Source organism: Lutjanus erythropterus, chromosome 19, assembly GCF_056507025.1.
Source record: "Lutjanus erythropterus isolate fLutEry1 chromosome 19, fLutEry1.hap2, whole genome shotgun sequence".
In the NCBI taxonomy this organism is placed as follows: Eukaryota; Metazoa; Chordata; class Actinopteri; order Lutjaniformes; family Lutjanidae; genus Lutjanus; species Lutjanus erythropterus.
In genome coordinates this window covers 25,554,264-25,579,290 of record NC_139335.1, presented here as the reverse complement: position 1 = coordinate 25,579,290, position 25,027 = coordinate 25,554,264, and the positions used below count along the sequence as shown (strand labels likewise).

Below are 25,027 nucleotides of genomic sequence, written 5' to 3'. Positions count from 1 at the left end.
AGTGTGGGTGTCTGTGAGGGTGAGAGAAAAAACAAACAGAAGAACTGTATTATAAACACTGATGCAGGAATATACATACTTGTGGAAACGCAAACACTATTGTCGTCTTGTATCCGAACACTGCTTTACAAACTAATGAGTCTGAGTCAGCATCATTTGCACATAAATCACAAGCTGAAAGAAGTAATTAGGATATTTCCCCACACGCTTTGTGAAATCGACCACAAAAGATTGATGATATTGTGTAATTTAATTGAGCCCTACTTTTTCCAAAGAAAATGAATTTTAATAAATCCCATCCCTACCCTACCATTATAAATAATGGCAACATCATCTCTTTCTTTTTCCCCTGTGTTTTATTAAACAACACTTATGTACAAATATATTCATTACAGGACATGTAAAATAGTACATCTCAACATGGTGTAAATGGCTTTGGGTGCATCTAGTACAAATATCCAAACTCCACTATGATACTGTACGTATTCACACAACACTGAGTAAACACACTTGTGAAATTCAAGCATTTGAAACATGTTTTCTTTTTAAACAAAGCTTTCCTTTTGATTTCTCGTGATTTCTTTACTAACGTAACTGATCCTTCACGTGACACGTTTCATGACTTCTGGAAAGACTGTGCAGCCATGTAAACCTTTAAATTGACGCTTCAAAGCCACCAGATTCAAAGTACAATCATGCAGGTCCCTGAGAGGTAATACCAACTTTGGCAGCCAGTCCCTGGTCAGAGGTAAGGGAGCAGAGTCACCGATTTACAGCGTTTGACCACAGACTGGGACAGTCAAGATCTCGCTTAAGAGAGAGCCCCCACCCACAGGTCCTCCTCTGGTCATAGGCAGTCCCTGCACAGTGCCACCTGGCCGTTACGATAGTCCCTGCAGGGGCAAAGGCGCTGGTATTTGGGGCTTGAGCCGGCGCAGCTGAACAGCAGCGGATCCTGCTGCAGGCCACATTCGGCGTGCTCTGCTGAGAAGGCGGGGAAGAGGTGGTTCATCTCGGACTCCACTCCCTCACACTGGAAGTCCAGCCTGGAAACAGACAGACGGGTTTAAAAGGTATTGACTATAATTCCACTAATACAACACAAACATATTTAATATTAATGACAGCAGGAGTGCCAGGGGCTATCAGTGATTATTCCATTAATACATTTAATAATAATCTTACAGAGCTGTCTCTAGGACCTCAAGGAATGAAGGGAAATATTGCAGGGAAAAAGTGAGCTGCTGTCTTTTTCTGTACTTTGTGCAAAATTATGTGAATGCCATTGTTTTGGGTTTCACTTTTTGTTTTATCCTGTTTCATTTTGAAAGAGTCAGTCTTCTTATGTGTTTGGCTTGATTTTACTTCCTTTGTTCTTCTCCTGCATCACCTTTGTATCACTGATTAATTAATTTGATTTTTGTCTATTTACACCTGGTGTTTCAGTGTCAATGTCAATTTGCCTTCAGTCGATTGTCCTTCCCCTCCTCTGGTGTTTTGGATTTCTGTTTTTTTTTTGTTGTTGGACTGTGTCTATTTTATGGTCCTTGGATTTCCTCCCTGTTGCTATGTCTTTTGTTATTGACTCTTTTGTTAATAAATCATTTTGAACTGCTTGAACTCAGTCTACCTCCTCTATATATTGGGTACTTTTATTTCCGCTACCCACTTGACACAAACTACCCACAATTATTTTGTTAGAATGCTGTTATTTTTTCATCACCATGTGTCAACAGGAGGAAATGAAAGGATAAAAAATATTGTGGGCATTGTCATCGAACAAATTATCCCAATGAAAAGTCATCTCACGCGCTGAATGCCTCCTTAATGTTGATGAAACGATACAAGGCGGGTTCGCAAATTAGTCCTGCACTCTGGCATGCCTCCACACACGACTGGCCCTCCAGCGAAGCCAAGAGCCGCAGTGCGCTGAGGGGTGGCCAGGATGTGTAGTTGCTGGCGCTGGAGGCCCAGGTTAGGATGCTGGAGTTCGGCAGGAGGATGAAAGGACTGGAAGGGCTGCCGGGCCAAGCGCCAGACGAGTTTACTGGAGGAAACGGCGCTTCAGGGGAACAAAAGTCCTGCAGGTGAAAAGATAAAGTGACCCAGATGAGTAATATTTTTTGTGTTATACTGCAAACACTTTGACCTGCCAGCGACAACAAATACTATACGCCACTACAGCAGTGGCAAACATTCAGTAGAACACACAACTGATACAGGAAAAAATAAAAGAACAGTCACAACACCAAAGGTGCTGATCAGAACTGACAAGTCCTCGTCAATCTTCCAGGAAATCATATGAATGCAGTTACGCCACCCAGTAACAAATGAGATCTGGAGGCAGAATTAGGCTCTGGTGAGAGCCCTGATTAGATCCCCCCTCCAGCTGGGGCTATTCATAAGATCCAGGTAATAACATTTCTCTGACATGTCCCACTGGCCTCCAGACCCGTTTATTAAACAGGCTCCTAGTGCCCGCAGGCAATAACTAGGCTTCCCAATCTCTCCATCTCTCTCTGCACTTCCACTTCTAATCACAGACAACACCCGTGAAACACACACTCACTCACACACACAAACAGCTCTTCAAGAATATAATGAGCTATGGAAGGGGAAGAAGGTGAGGTGTGTGGAGATGCTGCCATTTGTAATTATTTTCATGTTTAGACAGACCGTGTATATTCACATGTGCATGTACAGTGTTTGAACTGCCGTCATGGTTTTGTCAGTAACCCGGACTTGTGGCCATGTTGGTGGTACGGGGATGTAAATAACTGAATCGATTACACGCTGAATATTCAATTCAAACCGATTCTAGGATGCCCATGGACACGTTCAGGAAAATGTGTGGAAGCTGCTGAAACTTTCAAGGACTTGGTCAGCAGGAAAGGGTGCAATATTTTGACACACTAAAGTTAATAGAGAGGCCCCTCCTGGTGGACCACCATGGGATCTTACTTTGGAAAAAATATGTACAGTAGTCAACAGTGAGAGACAAATAATTTTTTGATTCTGTTTGTTTTGTGCCATGAATTACACATATTAAGTTTGTCAGTTTGAAACAAAACTTTACAAGTCAACGAAGTCGCCGTTTGATATAAAACTGTTGAAGTATCAGACTGTAAAGATACGTAATTATAAACAGTCATGTAAGTGGTGCTGTGACTGTTTCCTTTCGAAAGCTAACGTTAGCTGCTGAAGCTACGATGCGTAAGTGTTGTCGTACCTGTAGGTAGTCATTACCGACAGGTCGCGCTTGTTCTATCGTTTCCCGCCAGACAAAAGGACCAGGTGTTGCTGGATAAAACACTTCATGTAAGATAACATTACAAAGGGAAAGTCATGTTGCTCTTGGTGATCAACTCTCCTGATTTTCCCAGGAGACTCAATTTTTCTTTGTCTTCTCATGGTTTCCTACCGTGTGTCAGCTCATATTTTGCCCAGTTTATGGTGAACTTTCCATAAATGCTGTTGTCCTATTGTGTTCTCCAACCAGTAATCATCATTTATACTGCAGGCAACAGTTTGCAAAAATTAGTAAGTTACTTATCATTTTGTTATTTTCATTATTTAAAAATACCCAAAATGCAGGAAACAAAGCCTATGTAACTCAAATTTTTCATTTTGACTTTGGTTTCAAAATCTCCCTATTTTTGTGATCTCAAGGTTGCAAGATGAGAGATGTAGTTCTAAACTGAACTTTTATGACTTATAAAATTATCTCTTAAACTGACAAACGTATGTGTAATTGATGGCACAATTCTAACAGGATCAAAAAATAATTTGTCTGTCACAGTGGGCTAACATGATTTGTTTTTTTGTATGTGGTGGTTTGTGAAAAGACTTCCAAAATTCTTCTTTATTTTTACTTGGAAATATTATCATTCAGCGTACATGTATTTAAACATTGTGTGATACCAGAAACATTGTCTTTTTCATTCACCCACTATTAACCATCAAAGTCAGAAATCCCACACATAGACAACACAGAAGAACATTTGAACTTGGGTCTTATTTTTGTATTTCAACAAACCAAATGTACTTTCCCATGACCACACAGGTTGGAAAGAACTTTGTCTGGTCCACTTATGTACTATCTTGTACATATTATGCTTAATTTGAGGAGCACATGCAGGCAAATTAGACCTCGTTACTTCGTCACTACTACTGTTTAAAAACCTGTGCAATTGTCTCGCTGACCAAGTTGGCGCCCGACTGGACTGAAGTAGCTGCGTTCCCAGATCTCATCAATTAGACGTGGCGAGTAAAGCACTGATGGCCCACACTATGTCAATAAGAAGCATGTTTTTAAAAACATAGTTCTCCTTGAATGTGCACACATAACCTGGTTTCCAGATCCAATGAATCGTAGGTGGCAATTTCTGGTTTTGTTTACCGAGTCGTGTGTTATGGCTCTCACCCACTCTGAGATGAGTTATTTAACATCACGGCATGTTCACACTGAGCGATGTCAAATCAAAGAAAAGCACAAGTGTTACTAATAACATTATCGATGGCTCTGCACTGTTCAAGTGTGCGTTCCAATACCCACACTACCATACTACTTAGTATGCCGGGAAAATATTTAGAGTGTCCCAATACACAGTATGTCAAATGCAATATGCCAAAAATACCATGATGTCCTACTGCATCCAATTGCATTATACATGCCAGCATGCTTTTCTAGCTATTCTGACCCATAATCCTCTGCGGAGCAGAAGATACATCACATTGACTGAGCCGCTGGGAGAGTGCAGACAGATGACAGCTGATTGATGCTGTGTTCCAAATCGCATACTTTTTTTTTTTTACTTCAAATTTTGCGCTGCAGATTGCAGTGGACGTATGAGCAGAAGAAGGAGGAGGAGGCGTACTTTATTGTCTAAGTTTTCATTCTGTTGTTGATAAAGTAGGTCCAAGTTGTATGCATGTTAAATGCAACAATATTTAAATATATAGTATATACTAAAAGCAAAAAGAAAAAACGCAGCACCAGTGAGTCATGGCAGTATGATATTGAACCAGCATGCAGATTACCAGGAATCCTGAATCACTGTTACGTTGATAATATTTCTTTAACCTGATTGAAATCATTCTGATTGGTATATATAGAATATATAGTGGTACTTTAGTTGACAACAACTGTTATTGTTACTGTAGGTCAGGCTCAACCTCTGAAGGTTCAGCCTCTGTTACCGGTGCAGAAGTCACGGCTCATGTAGCAGAATAATTCGATTCTGTCTCTGTAATGTTAATGTATAACGTGACTTGGCCTAGTCTGGTTTAGTCAGTCTTATGTTTGTTCATTGTACCACTGTATTGCTGTTGTTGGTAAAGACTCATTTCAGTAATAAACCTGTTCAAAAACAAACTGGATGTTAAGCTGCCTGACTGGCTGTGTGCCATGCATTACTGTGAACACACAGTTAATGTGTAATCGTGTAACTTGTAATCCAGATTGTTACCCGCACAAAGTTCAAAAGCCAGTGTCTGTGAGGATGTGAGGGTGTGTTAGTCCCCATGGCATCATCTTACTGACACATCTGTGAAGCCCCATTAATGCTGAGGGGTATATAAAGGTTTTGGAGCAACATATACGTACAGTTTATGTTGGTAATTGTCATTTTTGTGCTGGTTTATAGTTTTAATCATTAGTGAGGTGGCGGTTCTTGAGGCCAACTGGATTTTGTATATTTTTTTCTTTAAGGGGCTGATGTTGCTGACAGCAGTTTCTTGGCTCTCATTCCGTGCTGCTTGCCACAAAATGTTTTTTTTTTTTTTTTCCCCTTCACAGCCATCTGGCAACCCTTAGAAATTATACCAGGATCCCCTTGGGGATCCCGACCTCCAGGTTAAGAACCACTGTGGTAAGTAACCACAAAGTAAACAATGTCAGTCACATTCATTTTTAAATGTGTGTCTCAAGTTAAATGTTCTTCACAATCACAGGGATGCAATATAAATAATAATAAGGCAGGGAAAAGTGTGAAACGCCTTTTTTGTGCGTCTGACTGCACGTGCTGTCACACAATCCCTCAGACAATGTTTACAGGGAATGAGACTCAGCTGCCAGTATACCGTCTGAGGGTCATAGTGGGACTGGAGCTCCGCCAGTGGACAGAGGTGAGGGGAAGTTATTATGAGAGATAACGAGGATGATGATTCAGTCAGAGAGTAGATGAAATAAGCTGTGAGCGACGTGTGAAGTTGGAAATAAAATTGGAAAAAGTCTGAAATGGGGGGAGGAGATGGTTAAGAAAAGTGGACGAAAAGAAAGGGATGGAGAGGCTGATTGGGAGTCTGACCTTGTACATGGCAGGCGGGCAGTCACAGTCTCAGACGGTCACGGCACGTTGAGTGTGTGTGTGTGTGTGTGTGTTTGGGTCTGACAGCCGGGGAAGAGATGGTGTCAGAGCAGAGCTGAGGCTAACACATTTCCTTAACCTGCCACTGCCACAGATTATACCAACCGTCACAGCATGATAGATGTACCAGAGGACGACAACACGTAAATATAAAGTACACCTATGTGTGCATGTGTGGAGTGTTTAATTTTTAGGGAATATTGTGTTACTTATGCTTGCAAATTACATGTAGTAAAACGCACAATAACATCATACCTTCATTATTGATTAGTTCTCATTTAGATGTGTGTTAAAGGTTGGATAGTAAGTCCATGTTTATGTATGAGCATTATTTTTCTCTTTCATCTCTGTCCTCGAGGACCATCACTGAGAAATATTAGTCACCGTGCTAGTCTATTAAGCTTGCAGCTGGCGCCTCCAAAGAATTTAATAGCTGACCCAGGCTGTGTAGCTGAGGAATAAATATTGTGGCCAAGCAACTGAGAAATCCCAGAAAGGGAAATTCTTTAATAGAAGTATATTAGCTGAGCTCCAATCGACTCAATGAACAAATGAATGATTTGAGAAGAAGACCTTGGCCAGTTGTAAAAGTCCAATCACTGTTTTAGTTCTGGAGTTATTATCATTTATCATCCAACATTCTTGAAGCTTTTGAATTTTTTTTTTGTTTAAATTCCTCCAAACACATGCTGGAACTAGAAGAGTGCAGTCAGTAGAGAACTGATTTCTGCCAGGCATCCATAAAAGAGTATTTGGATGCAACTCCTTTGCAGTCACCAACATTTTGATGGCTAACTTTAATTTGCATGTATATTTTTTTTTCTCCAAAAGATTAAAAGATTTTAATTACATTCATTTTGTCATTTCATTATGTTTAAGTAGCACTGCTAGTGTCCTAACAGATGTTTGTGTGAAATTCTGTCATAATTAGCATATGAATTCTTGAGTTGCAGCCAAAAACATGTTTTGTGAGGTCACAGTGGCCTTTGACCACCAAAAGAAATTTGAGGAAATTCTCTCTAAGTGTTCCTGAGATACTGCCTTTATAACAGTGGGATGGACAAGATGGCAGAATGACCTTTCACCAACATTCATCCTTGAACTGGTTATTGTTACCAAGTTTGAATAAATCCCCTCAAGGCAATCTTGAGATATTGTGTTCACAAGAATGGGATGACCCAAAAACATAATGCCTCCGGCTGCAGCTGTGTGGAAGCATAAGAAAAGTTTTTTCATGGATCTTGTGCAGACAGTCACGAATTTGATCAAAATAATTACTCTGATGGGTCCAGTAGTATATGAGATTAGCTGTGGGCAAGCTCCAGGTCTGTTGGCCACATACACACACACACACAAGCAAGATCCACATGCACATGATAATGAAAACAGTCATCACTGCACATTTGAGTGAAAAACACAATGATGAAAGTAAGCAGGTGGACAAAAGATTTAAATGAGTCTTGGAGCATGAAAAAAAATTAGGAGGCTGCTTAAGTTGAATGTCACAATGAGGTTTGGAAAGTGTGTATCTGTTCCAAGAGATGAGCTACTGACAATGCTTCAGAAACACTTAAAAATAAAATGGATTGGCTCGGGAACAAGGCTCCAACATGCAACAGCTCCTCCAAATCAGTTCAGGCTTCAGAAAAGAGCCAATTAATTTCCCCCTCCTGTCAACAAAGAGGCTGAGACGCCTCACAATGAAGACGTAGCTAATGAGCAGAGGCGCATACACCTTCCATTCTAATGCTGAGATGTTACGCATCCTTCGCACATTCATATTCTCTTTTTGTGTTGTGTTTACAACCATCAAGACACATTGTTGAAACGGGGAGACTGTAGGTGGTTGGAAAAGCTGATGTTTGGTAAGCCTCTGAAGTGTCTGGTCCACGCTAAAAATAGCCCAAGGACGCAAACCAGTAAACCTTAAAGAGATAATTCTCTTTTGAAGTTGGGTTATACAAGATTCTTATCCATAGTTTATGTATTACCTACAGTAGATGGCAGTCAGCTCACTCCTAGTTTGCAGAGGCAGCAGGAGTACTATACTATACTATAAGACGCTAAGCAATGCATTGGTGTGGACACAGTCAGCAGCAAATTGTATTTTAGTCACCTAAAGTCAGTACTGGTTTGAGTACATGCTGTATTTGGAATATTTTCACAGTGGTATGTCACTTTTTCTTTAACACTTAGAGCAGATAGCAGCAACAAAAGACCTGGAAAGTTGTAGAATTCTAAAAAAACACCTGTTTGAAGCATTCGACAGGTAAACAGGTTAATTATGAGGCTTGTAACATTGTGAAAAACTGTCCGAACACATTAGTCTGACATTTTAAGAACACCGTTTCTCAACACACAGTTGCAAGAAATTTCACCATAAACAATACACAATCCAGAGAAACCTGTGCACGTAAGGGTCAAGACTGAAAACCAACATTGTTTGCTTGTGATCTTTGACCCCTTAGGTGACACTGCAACAAAAACTGACATGATTATATGAAGGGTATTACTGTTTTTGATAAACACAGTTCATTGCTGCATCAACAAATGTGAATTAAGACTCTACCATCCAAAGAGAAAGCCATACATCAACAACGTCCAGAAACGCAATCGTGGATGTCCTGTCCTCTGGGCTAGAAGGACCATCCAGATGTTACCAGCATAAAAGCCAGCATGTGTGATGGTATGGAGGTGTGTTAGTGTGCATATAACTGTCCCTTCTGTGAAGGCACCCTGTTATGCCGCCATCCAGGCGATGTCTTTTTCAGAGACGTCCTGTTTATTTCAGCCAGACAATGCCAAGACACATTCTGCACATGTTGCAACAGTGATGCTTTGTAGTAAAAGGGTACCAGACCGATTTGCCTGCAGTGCAGACCTGTCACACTGAAAATGTGTGGTGCATCATGAAGCACAAAATATGACAGAGACCTTGGATTGCTGAGCACCTGAAGTTGTATATGAAGCAAGAGTGGGGAAGATTTTCACTTTCAAAACTTCAACAATTAGTGTCCTCAGTTCCCAAACACTCGCTGAGTGTTTTTAAAAGAAAAGGTGATGTAACACAGCGGTAAACAGGTTTCTGTTCCAACGTTTTGAAACATTTTGCAGGCATCAGATTCAGAATGTGTGTATATTTATAAAAAGCTTTAAGTTTATCAGTCTGAATATTTCATATCTTGTCTTTGTACTAAATTCTGCAGGTCATTGCAGTATATTTCTAATTACATTTTGCACAACATCACAACTTTGCTTGAATCGGGGTTTGTAGATGATTTAGGTCCTGACAACGTTTCAGTCAGTGTTTTCTGCTCCTTTTGTTCCTCTCATGGACTGTTTACGGAAAACCAGAGACAGAAACCAAAATCCTGTGCCTTGCCAACAGATTCAGACAGTTTATATGCAGGTATTTGTTTACAGAGATTACACTGAATCTAAACAGAAATGTAGTTTACAGGAAAATTCCACAGGGTATCTTTAAGGTAATTTAAACTGCACTCCTTGAAAGTTGGGTGAATCACAAGATTTATATTTCAAAAAGAAAGGCCAAAATTGATTCTGCAGAGGCAGAGACTGACTTTAGGTCAAAATTATGAGTCAAGCCTCAGAAACACTTCATCCTGCATTTTCCACGACACAACTCTTCACCTCCAGTTTGTAACACGCGCTTTCCATTACAAATTTGTCTTCAAAACTGGACTAAAATAACACTACACATACATTTTCTTCGAGTGCCACTAAAGACTTTATGCAAGTGCTTTCACAGGATGAGCAGAGCTACTCAGGATGAGTAAACTCACTTTGATGTGTAAAATCAGTGGAGTATCCCTTTGATGTTATGTAACTCCAGAGACAAAAGAAAACTACAGTACAACACTAACACTACATGACACAAACCAACAAATATAGTGTATAAAAACTACACTGGACACAGGCTGCCACTGACATTTAAGCATTATTGTAGTAATATTATTTATGAATTAATCTGTAAAAGTTTCAGCACTGCACTGGTCTGTTATCAACACAGGCTACTCAAGGGCATTATCAGCTGTAAGAAATGTTGAAAAAACTCAAGGAAACTGGACTCACTAAATTACTAACCATTATTCACTTTTACTTAATGAATTTATTCAACAGATTTTGAACTACAAAGACTCACTTTTTAAGAGAAACAGGTAAATCATTTTAACTAAAGTTCGTAGATGTGGAAAGTTTGATTGAGTTTGATTCAAAACTCAACAATTTTGTCAAGATAGTTGCCTTGAAATTATGAGTTTTCTCAACTTTTTTTGAACAGCATATAGCTGAGCAATTACTCTTACAGTTCAAGCTCATTTCACGTCTACTTCTACGTTCTTCTCACGCCATCAAAATGAGACCAATTAAATCTGCTGAGAAGCAACGTATGCACAAACAAATAACTTCTGTCACATCATTATGATCCTGACCAGCTGCCTGCTGAGCTCTCGAGACCCACCTGGTTCTGAATGTAGGCATGAACTCTTTCAAGCATCCCCTCACAGGTGTACTCATAGGGCAGGAACGGCTCCACCTGCAGACACAGATGTGCACACAGATGAAGAAACAGCGGGGGAGGGGAGAGGAAGTGTGAATGTGTGTGTGTGGGTCCGCAGAAGCAAGCCATTGTAATTACAGGAACTTAGCATCTGATAGTTAATCAAAGCTGACATATTCATTAGCGTAATTGTGAAAGGCTTATATCATGCCACAAGCCACACATTAAAATCAATGACCTAATACATCACAGGTGACAGCTTTGAAAATTGATTTCATTATTTTTAGTGATGACTACATCAATATGCCAAACAATGGATTAAACTGACAGCGGAGCACTGGTCATCCAGTACTGACAAGGCTTGTGTTTTTGTGCATTCTGGGTCCTTTGGGTGCAGTTAAGGCCCGTCACTCATGGTCTGACTTTTGACGGCAGGCAATATGCATTAAAATTCCCTGAGAGAGCACTGATCGATAACTTCTCTCCCTCTTCTCTCTAGTGTTTAATACAGTGACATGTAGAGATAGGTTTATGTCAATGACTGCATTTTGAAACATGTTGTGGTTCGATGAAAGAAGTAATTATGAAATGTATCAGGGTAGGATGCATGTATTTGCAGTGTGGAATCCCCTCTGAACGTCTCCTGTGGTAGCTAAAGTGAGATCTCATTGTTTACTATCAGGCCTCTAAAGCACTCAGGCTTTTAAAATGATAAATGGTTCCTTTTAGTGTTGTGTTCCTTTTAGCACTCTCTTATTACTTTATTTCATCTGAGTTTAATGAAATGTATCTGGCACTTCATCAGCTATTCCGCAATGCAATTTGCCTTTTGGGCATCTTTATATAATAGAATCAGAGAGAGGGAGAGGAAAAAATGCTTCACAGAGGGCGATTTGAATTCAGCAGTGGAAAACATTTTTTAAAATGACTGTGCAATTTATATATCTAAACTGATTGCATCGCTCGGCCACAAAAATATGTGAGCGACATTCATTATTCCATGCCATCATTGGTGACATAAAATGAAACTTCGCGGACGCTCCTGGAGCTGACTTGTGACGGGAGCAGCCACAAACCCAGCTGGGAAGTACAATCGGGCAGGTGTCGCAGGCATTTTAGTGCTTCTTTATCAGCTGCCTGTTTCCTCATTTCCTCGTTGCCATGGCACCATTAAAATCTGAGGCAACAGTGTTTCATATGGGCAGGCAGCTTTTCAGCTCTGTCTATCAACAACCTGAGCAGCAGCACTACAAACAAGCCTTGTCCAAAAATGTGGTGATTAAAGAAGTCTAGGGCGCTGAAGTGTCTCTGAATACGTAAAAGTAAACCCACTGTTTGGTATCCAGACTATCATCTGTGTCACACTAGCAGCTGTCTACATGTACATGATCCTGCAGCAGGTTTTAGCTTATTAGACACTGAACTACTACAATACAAATACTAAATAAGTTAAAGGAACGTTTTTACATTGTGAGAAATGCACTTATTTGTTGTCTATACCAAGAGTTAGATGAGAAAATCAACACCACTTTTGTTTGTGCAATAAATTTGAAGCTTAGCAGAAAGACCAGAAGCCAGAGGAAATCTGTGATATGTGTTTAAAAAGTTTTAGTAGCTAAAATAACTTTTAGCAGCCGGTTTATGAGCTCACTGTGTGAGTTGTGTTCACCTTTCTGTTGAGAGACAAACTGTTTACCTTCAGTTTGCTTTCTTTAGTTAATTTTTTGGTATCCTGATTTCCCTTTCTCAGGTCCAAACATGACTCTCAGCGCACACTGGTGCGAGTATCAGCAGTCACTTGGCTCGATTAGCTGCATTAAGAGGTGAATCTTAGTGCGGGGCAAACCAAACCGTTTTGTGCCTTTTGTAAGGGGTGAGAGGCACCTTAAAGAACATCCACTAGTTCTTCTTAAGATACAAAGTTCAGTTTCTCAACAGATTTATTCAGCCGATTTTCATTTGGTCATCACACCAATTCTTTTTAGAAATAGTTGTAGTAGTAGTTATGGTGCAATCCGTTTGAACTGAAAAGTGCAAATTTACAATTTCGGAAAATACACTCGGAGCGCTTCCTGAAGTTGGATTTACGACTCGGAAAATCGGATGAAGCTCACCAGTCCTGACCTCAAAATCCAATATGGCCGCTCTGTGCAACAACAGTAGTGGAAGCTGTTTATTAGCAGCAGTTGAGTCTCATTAAATCAGTCGTACACACAGTACTGTCAGCGGACATGTTGCTATGGTATTTATAATGTGGAATACGTTGATATCAATTACAACATTTTTCTGGTTTGCTGGACTGGAACGCTGTCATCTAGGGTGTGACATCATTCCCACCTCCGACTTCTGACCTCAGAGGTAATGGTTCATACAGCTTTAACACACTATATATATTATCATATTAATTAGTGAGCTTTAGAATGGATTTTGTTACCTTCATAAGCTGTTTTGCCCTGTTCCCAGTCTATCTTCTCATCAATGCATATCTCTAAATGTCAGACTTTCTTTTAAAACACATTCTATACGTAATATGGTCCATCATGTTGGATTTCTTGTTTGCTGTTCAGCCTTGTTTCTTTGCGATGGACAATAAAGTTATCCTTTCTTCAAGGATTACGCTGGTGAGAATTTGTCTGAGTAGGAATTTCACGCACTTAGTGAACTACTGTCCAAATTCAACAACCATTGTAAATGACAAATGATATTCACTTTTTTCAACTGTATCCAAAAAATACACACAAATGTAACTGCATATTAGTGAATATCATTCGAAGTAAAGCTTCTCTTAGTTTCTTTTAATCTTTTAAATGGAGGTGAAACTTGCTCATTTAGCCTGTGTGATTAGTATTGTTTTTCTTTCCCTCAGGATTTACCTTTTAAACATTTAGCAAAGCCACAACTGGTACTTCATTTTGCTTCTATCAGCAGGAAAACACAAGGTCTATTTAACACACCTGGCTGGTAGGGGCACACATGCATCTTGGCACGGTGAGAGGCTTGGCTGTAGGCTTCGTGTTGTTCTGGTGACAGATTGAGCACAGCGTGATTGATTAATATGATCTGCTGCGGATAATGCTTGCTGCCTGTGGGGCTGGCCTCTGGAAAACTGCCATGTAAACCCAGGTGTGCGCACAGTTTACCTACTGAGCCGCTCAATATCTCAAGCAATTAGCAGTGCGGAGAGCAGAGAGGGAGCCAGCTAAGCATTTTGCTGTAATGTCAGATGCCATGATTAAGAGCTTTATTAAAGGCTGAGGGCTTCAAAAGTGGGTCAGACCAGACTGTGGAGTGTGCAGGAGCAAATTATTATCACCATCATCATTACACGGCAGTGTAAAGTGTACTGTGGTACACTATAATATGAGAACAACATTATTTTGAATGAGTTTGAAAGGCAAACACCAAAAAGTTAACATACATTGACCCTCATGATTTCACGGATGGTTGCATCAAATTCTTCGGAGTTGTTGAAGTCGATAGTGATGACATGTGGCCTGCCAATATACTGCTCTGCATAGGGATGCTGAGAGGACACCTGAGGGAGGAAGAAATGAAGTATAACAATAAAACAACCGCTGAAACTGAGATGTCCGTGAATGTTCTCATTCGTCCAGGTCATTGTAATCTCAAGAAAAGATTAAATCAAAAGCAGCTGGGCTTGTTTATATGTCTTTGAAGATGTTTCGCCTCTCATCCAAGAAGCTTCATCTGGTCATGCGTGTGTCTGGTTAAATACCTGGGTTTCCCACCATTTAGATAGACTAGCTCAGACTAGTATGACACGCATGAACTGATGAAGCTTATTGGATGATAGGCGAAACATCTTCAAAGACATATAAACAAGCCCAGTTGCCTTTGATTTAATCTTTTCTTGAGATTACATGACATATCTTTTATAAGATAAAAGATGTAAAGTGCTCTCGGAGATAAGGACTTGTGTGTTTACCTTCCTAGAGGTGGGCTTCCCTCTGAAGAACTCATGATTGAGAGAACTGTGAGGGGGGTTAAACTTGGGCTGAAGGAAGATGCAGCCATTGGCTATGGCCTCCAAAGGGGCGGGACCTTCATAGGGGAAGCCAAACCCAATGAACAGCTTGACAGGAAATTAAAAGACAGCAGAGATCATGAGTTTAGACGCTGAGCTTCTCATATCCAGGACAACACTTGTATAAGGCCTACAAATGCATCAAAGTTATGATTGAAATTTTCTGATGCAAACATCTGAGCCTGTTCTGAAAGCCTCAGTAATGTTCCTCCCACCTTGGCTTTTCGGAGGAGCTGCTGCAGCTCCTGCTGAGGCAGTAGGCCATGGTTCTTGACAAAGGCAGGCACCTCTGGGGGACGCTGCGTCTCATAGTACACCGTCCCATGTATGTCCATGTAGCGATGCAGAATGGTCAGGAACTTCTCCTTTCCCTTTGAGACATACAGGGGAGGAGGCAAAATGAGTTAATCACTGAATGGGACAATATAAAATAAACATTGTCACCTTCATTTGCTCTCAAATTTATACTTTCTCTCACATTAAAATGATTCCCAAAAATGTTTGATGACGTTAAGTCGCATGGAAACATGGGAACTCTTTTCTTCACTTTTAAACAATCTGACATGACATCGGCAGATATCATGTTCACAGTAATATTAAAGTTTTATTCACATTGTTTCCTTACGTTCGTTGACCTCATTCCTCACTCTCATATGTGTACAACGTGTTTTCCCATACAGCAATTAGCAACTAGCTAGCAATAGCTGAAAGGAAATGCACCATTATCTTGACTAAATTATGGACTTCTCTGATTTTGACCATTGTTAGAAATATCTGGGATAATGAAAGTATGACAAAATGCATAACATAGGTCCAGTGTTAGTAGACATTTTGATGCAGTTGTTGCACATTATAGCTTTCATCAAAAGTTCAAATCTGTTTTTAAGAACATATATTAATATTATTAATAGCACTGACATTAAAATACTTATCACATTTGACTGCACAGGAAGAATATCGAAGGATGCTAACTATGCTTTCATTAGCTTTTTCTTGTTTTACGCTCTTCCATATAGTTTCTTCTGCACCAACACTGCTAGGAACACTTGAAAGAACTGAACAGATTCATCCAGACAACTACAGCTACAGGGTGGAGGAGAAAAGCCAAAAAAAGTTATGGAGAGCAAGAGTATCACACCAGCCTGAGCAAAAGTAGTGTCTCATTAGACCTGCGCCTTATTTATATTAACCAAGTCTGCTCCTGTTAGTACTAACACCATCATTTTGGCAACTGGTAAATAATCCAGAACCTGTGAGATTATGAAAAACTTAAATCAGTATATATCTGTGTTGCACTGTGGAGAAAATTTGCTGGAATCATTTCACTGATGTAAAACTGAATGAGTTTATCTCGAAAAGTGTTTCTGGGAGAATGTTATGAATTATTCACTAATGCTATGTCTTCAAGGCATAAATCATTGATAAATGTCATCTGAATGTTATTCCTCATTTTTCATCCTCTGCCATTTTAATGTCTTTGAGCAACATGGGGATGAAATCACACTCTATTATTAAAAATACTCCTCCCAAAATGATTGGATTCATCTGACAAACCAAATGATGATCCATCTCAACTTCAATCATTCATTCATTTGAATGTTGTTTAAATATTGCAAAAGTATTGTAAATATTTTATATAATGTCCCTCTATGCTATATTCTAGAAGTTCATTTTGTTAGTAACAGATTTAGATGCTTAAATACTTTACATGCAACCTCTATTCCCAAAACGAGGGACTGTGTGTAAAATGTAACTAAAAACAGAGTGAAATGTTTTGCAACTTGTCAAGTTGAAAAACTTCTCTGACAGCAAAGCTACAGTCGTGGTGTCCTCCTTTGAAATTTCTTTTCCAGCCTGGAAAAACTTTGTTGGTTTGCCCGTTTCAAATTAATTAGAGTTCGAATTAATGCTGAATGTTGGCCGAATGAGTAAGTGTCTGTTCATGAGTCATAAGAAATTATTAATAATCTTTTAGAAGGAGTAGATGTTCCTAACAGAAAATGAATAGATAGACTGATAAGATCAATTGATCAATATGTCAGTGGAGTCTGGCAGGCAGAAGGCAGGTAGACTTTTGTTTAGAGGATAACAGGCTTAACTTTACACTGACAGGCATATATATATATATATATATATATATATATATATATATATATGATCAACTTACAGCCGATCAGCTTACAGTGGAAGACTTGTCCTCACTTGTTATTGTTAAATCACAATGTTTTGTGGTCCTGCAGCGTTCCTGCAGCCTGCCTGAGCTTCCTCAAGACGGGGATGGAGTGGGCGGGTGGAAATGACTCACTTCATAAATAGACAACCTTGATTAAACAGGATTTCAATCTATTTAATATACCGTCAGTGGCTCGAACTCACTATATGGACTGCAGTGATCATTTCTGGATACTACATACTGCTCCTTTAATTAAGCTGACAAGGTAAAAACATTCAGAATATTGTCTTTGTGTGGTTTTCAATTGAGAATATGCCTAAAGTGATCAGAAAATTATCACATTCTGCTTCATTTACACGGCGTCAGCTTTTTTGGAATCAGGGTTGTATTAGAAATGACTGTAGTCTGAGTCTTTGATATTTTTAAATATATTAAAATGGGCTGTAATATATTAATTCACGCTCATACAGTAGGTGTGGAAAACATTTTTGCAAGGTTAAAAAAAAAGTCTTGGTTTAAGTTTTAGCATTTGGAGAATCAACAATATCCGTGAAAAGCAGGTGTACTTACTTGAAGCTGTGTGGCTCCATCAATGATGCATTGTGGGATGATGAATACAGAATAGTAACAGGGTGAGAACAGAGGCATGAGGAGGAGGGAAGTGAGCAGAGAGAGGCCGATGTAGAGGAAAAGAGAGAATATGACATGAAGTATTATTCATTTTTCCTCTCACAGGACCTTTAGAGGCCCAAAAACTCTCATGCGAACCTGAAAACCGAGGTGGAGGAAAAGATTGCTCTCAATGAGGGGGTATTTATTGTCTGGAGAGACCCAAGCACCACTGGCTTTTACACTGCAATCTGTCAGACTCCCGAACATCGTACACTGCAGCTCAAGTTGTTCTGAGAAACAGGGAATGTTACGGCAGCGTAAGAACAAAGCTGCAGTCAGATTCAAATGAAACAAACCTTGGGGGAGGCTGCAGCACACTTCAAAAGATACAGTAAGAGTGAGCAACCTTGCCAGTAGCTCGAAGGGAAATTTTACTCTAAACAAAAACAATTGTTCCTCTACCATCACACTTCGGGCCAGATTCCTGGAGGAGTAACTTGTTTGCAGGAAATGTAGCATCTAGTGGGCGTTTCACAGTGTATGCTGTGAAGGTTTGACTGAGGAAAGTGATACTCAGAAGTTCTCCAAACTCCACGTTATCCTCAGACTCAAAGAAACTTGTGAATGCAAAAATGTAATCTGTCTGTGTATGTGGATTTCATGTGGATTTCATCTCTCGTCTTGCAAAGTTTACGTCATTAACACCCACAATCACTGTCGTTACCTGTTATCAGCCAGAAAGTGAAAGAATCAGCCAGACCTGTTACTTGTGTGACTACTTGTTAGCTTCAGCAGCTACCATTATCTCTTGGAGGAAGAAAGTCATGACGTCAGGTGCGCAACTTTCCGTATCTTCACAGTCGTATACTTAAACAGTTTTATGATAAACTGTGACTTTCTTGACTTGTAAAATTATGTCTTAAATTGACACACGTGTGTGTTCTTCATGGCCATTGACTGTTGTTCGTATTTTTTTGTAGTAAGGTCCATGGTTGCCCCCTGGAATGGGAGGGAGTTCACCTCTCGATTAGACGGACTCCATTTAAGCTAGGAGTATCTAATAAACCGACAACCACGTGGATGGAGCTACAGCTATCGTACCATGAAAACATGATGCCAGAATTTTATAAATCCACTCTTTGTAAAATGATTTCCTCCTCTCTAAAATAACAAACATGCTACAAAAACAAGCTGACAGCTGTCACGGGGGTTATTGTGTGATACTGACCTTCCACATGCTGGCTTCTTTGCCGTACACAACAGCCATGTTGTTCACCTTGTTCCGTTGAATGTTCAGTCTCTCCGTCTCATTCAGCTCCTCCGCCACAAAACCCATAAAAGAATTATCAGGAGTGTGGGCTGCCAAGGACAAACAAAGCAATTGGCAATACAACATTACACGTCCAATTTCATGACTGAAAAAAATGTGATTAAACCAAAGCAGCTGCTTTGGAGATCCAGAACGCTGCGCATGTAAAGAATACAGAACAAAAGGAGCACTGTGAGAATTTTGCAGAGCTGAAATTCACCGTGTTTCAGAATTATTATTTAATTAACTTGTAAGGCAGTGTGCGGTAAAAAACCCATATTTTCACTGCTAACTTCTTCAGTTAAATATCCCCCTAGATCCCATAGTGCCCCAAAGCGCCTGTTCTAGATTTCATTATAGCGCCCGGGAGCATCATTTTAAAATTGGTCCCTGTGTATTGAAACATGGTATAAAAATGTTCTGAGCTTTGTGCTGGAGATACTTTAAGTTGTCATCAGTAGGAGTGGAGTGCGACAAAGAGGACAATGATTTTCTCATTAAAGCTGCCAAAACAACACTGTGGACAAAGACACTGTGGGGTTTCTTTTTGCTTGAAATCACATCACATAATCACCATCAGTAAACAGCGGGACCAACTCAGCTGCCCGAGATGGAGGCTGTTCTGTTCTTGGGGGGAGGTTGCCGAAGAGTCAGAAGGGAGGACTGATGGGGTTGTGGCAACTTCTCCCCGTATAAATGAAGTTGTGTTTCATATAAGTTGCCCAAAACACTATCTACTGCCACATTACTTTATATGGAGTAAAGCCTGGGACATTTTTCTTTTATTTTGAAAGTCTAGTGTTGATCAGTTGTTGACTCAGGAAGCAGCATGTTGTGGATCATATATTAGTTACAAAACTGACCCAAAGTTACTTTCACTTTTGTGTTTTTAGGCACACTGATTCATTTCATCACAGCTATTTACAGCAGTTTTAATGCTATTTGTTTTGTCTGGTGTTTTTTGAAATATGTGGACTCAAACTTGGTCAAAAAGATACAAATAGCGCACTTTTGGTATCAAATTAAAAAGGAAACTGTGTTTTGTTTTTTCAAATGAAAACAGCTTATGATTGTCAATTTCTCTTTTTGAGATGTTTGTTTGGACTGAGTCTGAAAATGCTTATTCAAGGTGACAGTTCATCCCAAAATCAAAAATACATATTTTCCCCCTGGCTTGTAGTGCTGTTTATCCACCTAGATTATTTTAGTTGTAGAGTTTTGGAGATATCAGCTGTAGGAATGTTTGTCTTCTCTCCAATTATATTGGAGAGAAGGAAGAAACTACTTTCTTTCTGCAGGAGAAGCTATCACTACCAACCTGACACTGCTCATAGCAAGGTCTATGGATTACTTTGAGCAACCCGGTCATAATATTTGCAAAGAGACACTGGTTTTGAAGTTTTCAAATATATGTTTTTTTGGTGCTTTGAGCACCACAGAACTTTTGTCATTTAGTCCCATCATTTTGGAGAAAAAGCAGACATCTCTATGGCAGAAATCTCCAAAACTCTGTATCTCACATCAAACAAGTCTACAGGCCAGGAGGAAAAAAAAAAGAATGTATTTTGGATTTTGGGGTTAAATGTCTCTTTAAGTAAGGGTTCTCAGTGAAATGCACCAACATTGTTGAATTCTACTGGAGGCCTGAGAGTTCAACAATATTGTGTTTTTGCATTCATGTCATGTGGTTGGTTGACTTTTATTGCATTACCAACAACGAGGAAAAAAGCAACATTTTCTCCTCTATCATCTTTGCTATAGTTTTAACGCGCTGAGAGTTTTGGATTGCAGCTTTCAGGACACAAAACAACACCAGAAATGGTAGCACACACAAAAAGAAATCTGCTACAGCGGGGAGATGTGAAGTAGGAAGGAGAATGAAACGGTATTTTCAGGCAATTTTCAAACCTGAGATGAAAGCTGACATCTTTCACAGCGCTGTGGCCCTGTGATAACAGTGAGTATTTTGGAAACAGCAGGGCTGCCCCTTGTCACTGGATTAATTGGAGGCTACACAAACAACTCAAGTTTCTTCTGCCACCAATTTAACCAAATGTGCCGTGGCATTTCTGCGTGTGGGTGTGTACGGCTGATGGTGCTCGGTCACAGTAGGTGGCTTTAGGCATCTGTGCCTGCACAGCTGTTCTGAACAAGTTCTCTGCACTGTTTGTGCCCTCAAAGCCCCGCCTGCTACGGCCCGAGGACTTCATAAGCTCGCACAATCTGCTCCCACTCTCGGTCAGAAACACAGGCGTACTCATGCCCACATGCATCACAGCGCTTCATGTTCCCACAAGCAGATGCACATCCTCGGCTTCAGAGAGAGCAGGGAGGAATTAAAAGGCCACTTACGGAACATGGTCATGTATTGCTGGCCGTGCAGGTTCCAGTAGCCCCAGTTGGTTCTGTAGCCGTGCAGGGTGGCGTACTCCTCGTGGTTGTAAGCAGGCTCAGTGCCGAAGGTGTCAATCACTCGGATGTGGCACCTGAGACAGAATAACAAAAGGGCTGAGCTAAACTTTGTACAAAGATGTCTCTTGCTTTCAAATGACAGTCTGCCCTGAATGAGAGAGACAAACCACAAAGAAAGTGAAAAATAATTTATTAGCGTGATTTATTTCACCAAATGTGGCTGTAAAAAAACTCATAATTAAACTCTTAAAGAAGCAATATGTAACATTTACATGTCCAAAAAAGAGCATTGAAGTCCAAATAGATTGAAATCCTGTTTAGTATATGATGTATGGTTGAAGCTAGTTGCTCTCAACCCTCCAAATCTTGCTTTAGCATATTTCAAAATATAAGAATTTGACTTTAAATTAACAAGTTTTTACAGTGCATGCATGTTAACAACCTATCAATACAATATTAGCATGTGCAGAGAATTAGACCATCATGACAACTGTGTAAAAACAAAGAATATTTGTCTCATTTTGACTTATGAGAGCTTCTCTCAGGACTACAAGTGCCTTGGTGTCTTGGTGTGTAAAGCTGTAAGTGGTGATGGATATCCATGTCTCCCTGCCAGTCCACCTCACTAAGCAGAGCTGACAAAGGCCTCAAGGTGAGATGTCTGAGACGTAAATCACATCCTTGTTTCACAGCCACCACAGGGGCCTCTGCTGGAACACATCACGACACAACACGAGGACCAATACTGCTCTCTGGAATACGTTTTAAGATATTCTAAACTCCAAACTCTCTTTAGACATGAAAATGTCTGAAAATTTCTGATAATGAGAGGGCAACACTTCAACAGGGAATAGATTACACTCCTTTGACTGCATGACCACTAAAACATATTAGAGTATATTGTGTTAATGTCACAATCACAATTAAACAGAATAAATCGGGTGGAACAGAGGAGAAATTATGGCTGGGTTGCACCAACTTCCAACAACACTAACTTTAAAACTATCTTTTAAAATAAGAAAGATTAAATTTAGGCCTCACATTTAAATGTTCAGCTTTTACTTTAAAGCAAGATTAAGTATAATTATGTTGCGCAAAACATTAAACTCCAATTAGAAATGTGATCCAGTATTAACTTTAAACTTAAACTTGAAGAGGTTTAAATGACTGCCTTTTGAGATGACCTGAGCCAAATTATTCTCTGTTGAGTATTGGTCATGAGTCGGCTAACTAGGCTAACTAACTTTTTAGCTAGCTGGCAAACAATATGGGCTAATGGTTTGTTGTTGTTTTGTTTTGTTTTGTTTTATAGCTGTGCTTAATTTTAAACCTGGATTTACTCATGCTAAACTCTGATTTTACCTAATCTAAATTAGTCTTTGTTGGTGTGACCCAGTGTATGAGTTTAGTTTACAATGAGTGGCTCAAAGATAAGTTACAGCAGCACTTTATCAGCAGTAAATATTCACACTGGGAAGCAAAAAATCAATTGATGTAATCTAATCTGAGAGGATTTATCAATGCCCTGCATCTCTGATCAGTGTCGAGGCAGGAGAGGAAATTAAAGTATTGGTCTGCCACTCCGACGGCTGAGGAGCGCTGATCGATCAGCTGACCTTGGACTGACGCTGATTGGAATCAGCGGAGGTTTTCACCGCTTCACTGACATGGCCCTTGTCAGTGGTGGACAGTAACAAAGTACATTTACCTGAGTAGTGTACTTAAGTACGTTTTTTGAGTATCTATACTTTACTTGAGTATTTGTTTTCTTGGAAACTTATGACTTTCACTCTACATTTCAAAGACTAATATTGTACTTTTGACTCCATTACATTTCTAGGAAGGTTGTTGTTGTTACTTTTAGGCAAAGCAGAGCTTTCTAAAATGCAACTGGCCACACGCTGTGTTCCTCACAGAAGGTAATCTATCACAGTACCTGCTCTCAACTGGGACTGATATAAAAGTAGAAATACATCATTCTGTATTTAAGTGCAAGTAAGTTCTCCCTCTTTCATTAAAACAAAATTTGGTAATGGTGACGGCAGGAGAAAGACAAAATTAAATCTAAAAGATGTTATTATGATTAGAAAAACAAAAATAATTCCAGGAAGGCTTCTAATGCTGGATTGTTTTGTTGGGGTGAAAAATACAGAATAATTAATGTATATACTGCTCCTGAAGACAGAAAAAAATCTCATTATTCTTATCATTAACTTATTGTTATTTAACAGACTTGGAGAACTCCTTACAGTCGGCTTCAATCCAATTTTAGACCGTGGTTTTAATACAGTTATGTCAGAAAATGACAACAGCTGTCCTTTTTGGTTTTGATTGCATTTCTTAACTGAAGTTTTTATAGGTGTTTCTATAGGCTTTGTATAGCAGAGTGGTTCTACAAGCAAGTCAGTGCATCATTAGGTGGTTTCAGAGAGTTACAAGTTCAATAAAATACCTGCATTACACCCCACAGGATTATCATTATTTTCACTTTCCAATAACTTGAGGATTTTGTTTTCTTTCATGCTTTTTCCTTTTTCAAAACTATATTTTCTCTCGAGGGTTGCAGTAAAAGCTGTCTGAAATGTGTATTTTGGTTGGATAAATAAAGAGGATTTGCTTTTTTACTCTGACTGCTCCAGTGCTGCCCAGCTGGAACCAAAGAACAAAAACTTTACCAACTAAATTTATAGAAAGAACAGAACTTGGAACTGCAGGATTATATTGTTTTCTCCAAGCATTTACAAATAAAGGAGCTGCATTTTATGTTAGTATATGACTATGCCCATGTGCACAGACTGTAACTCATTTATTTTAACTACTCAAACTTTCCTCTGTGATAAATATGAAGAGCAGAATTTGAGATGCTGCAAAAAAAGAGAGTGACACCAACCCAGGAGCCTCTTCCTGCTTGATTGATCACAGTGTAAAAAGGCCAAACTGGATGCCTCCAAAGGGAGAATTTTGCTGATGCACAGTGAAATTACCAGCCTGTAACACCAGCCAGCCAACAAGCCAATGGTGAAGTAAGAAAGGCAATTACTGACAAACAAATGTTGCATTCAGAGCTTGGTAAGGAAACAAAAATGATTTTGACAAGATACACACACAGAGAAAGAGAACAAAAGACTAACTTGTGCTTCCTCAGGGACAGACCCATATGCTGCTTCATCTGCTGCAAACCGTGGTAGTCGGTGTAGATGAGGTCAAAGGGCAGTGGTCCCGTCAGAGGGCAGCTTCCTCGTCCTGGAGGGACACCCAAAAACCTGGAAACGGGTCAGGTGTACTTTAGCATCAAACTGAGCCGAAGTGTGAGCTTTCATGCTGCAGTCAACTTACAACCATGACATTTTTTTTCTCTGATCAATCACAAATCATATTTCCAAAAGAACTCTGACACTGTGAAAAACGCAACAAAAAACGCAACACAATTATTTGAAAATCCTTTTCAACCACTACTCAGTAGTAGTTTTTGTAAATTTAGAATCCATAACATCATTTAAAGAATCCAGACAAATCTCTGCACATAAGGGGCAAGACTGAAAACCAGCACTGAATATCCACAACCTTGATCGCTCCTGCGGTGCTACAT

The 25,027-nt window shown here is 39.7% G+C and overlaps 1 protein-coding gene across 1 annotated transcript in view; it reads right to left on the bottom strand.

Moving 5' to 3' along the window:
• Positions 1-337: 337 nt before the first annotated feature.
• The window catches only part of mgat5b (alpha-1,6-mannosylglycoprotein 6-beta-N-acetylglucosaminyltransferase B), an 87,240-nt gene continuing 62,550 nt past the window's right edge, over positions 338-25,027 (bottom strand). Inside the window, exons 9-17 of the mRNA XM_084744384.1 lie at positions 24,570-24,701; positions 21,379-21,512; positions 18,946-19,076; positions 15,148-15,303; positions 14,834-14,980; positions 14,306-14,422; positions 10,849-10,923; positions 1,810-2,081; positions 338-1,046 (exon numbers count right to left, since the gene is read on the bottom strand). Coding sequence (XP_084600510.1) covers positions 848-1,046; positions 1,810-2,081; positions 10,849-10,923; positions 14,306-14,422; positions 14,834-14,980; positions 15,148-15,303; positions 18,946-19,076; positions 21,379-21,512; positions 24,570-24,701 — 1,363 coding nt within the window. The 3' untranslated portion in view covers positions 338-847. The remainder of the gene's footprint in view (positions 1,047-1,809; positions 2,082-10,848; positions 10,924-14,305; positions 14,423-14,833; positions 14,981-15,147; positions 15,304-18,945; positions 19,077-21,378; positions 21,513-24,569; positions 24,702-25,027) is intronic.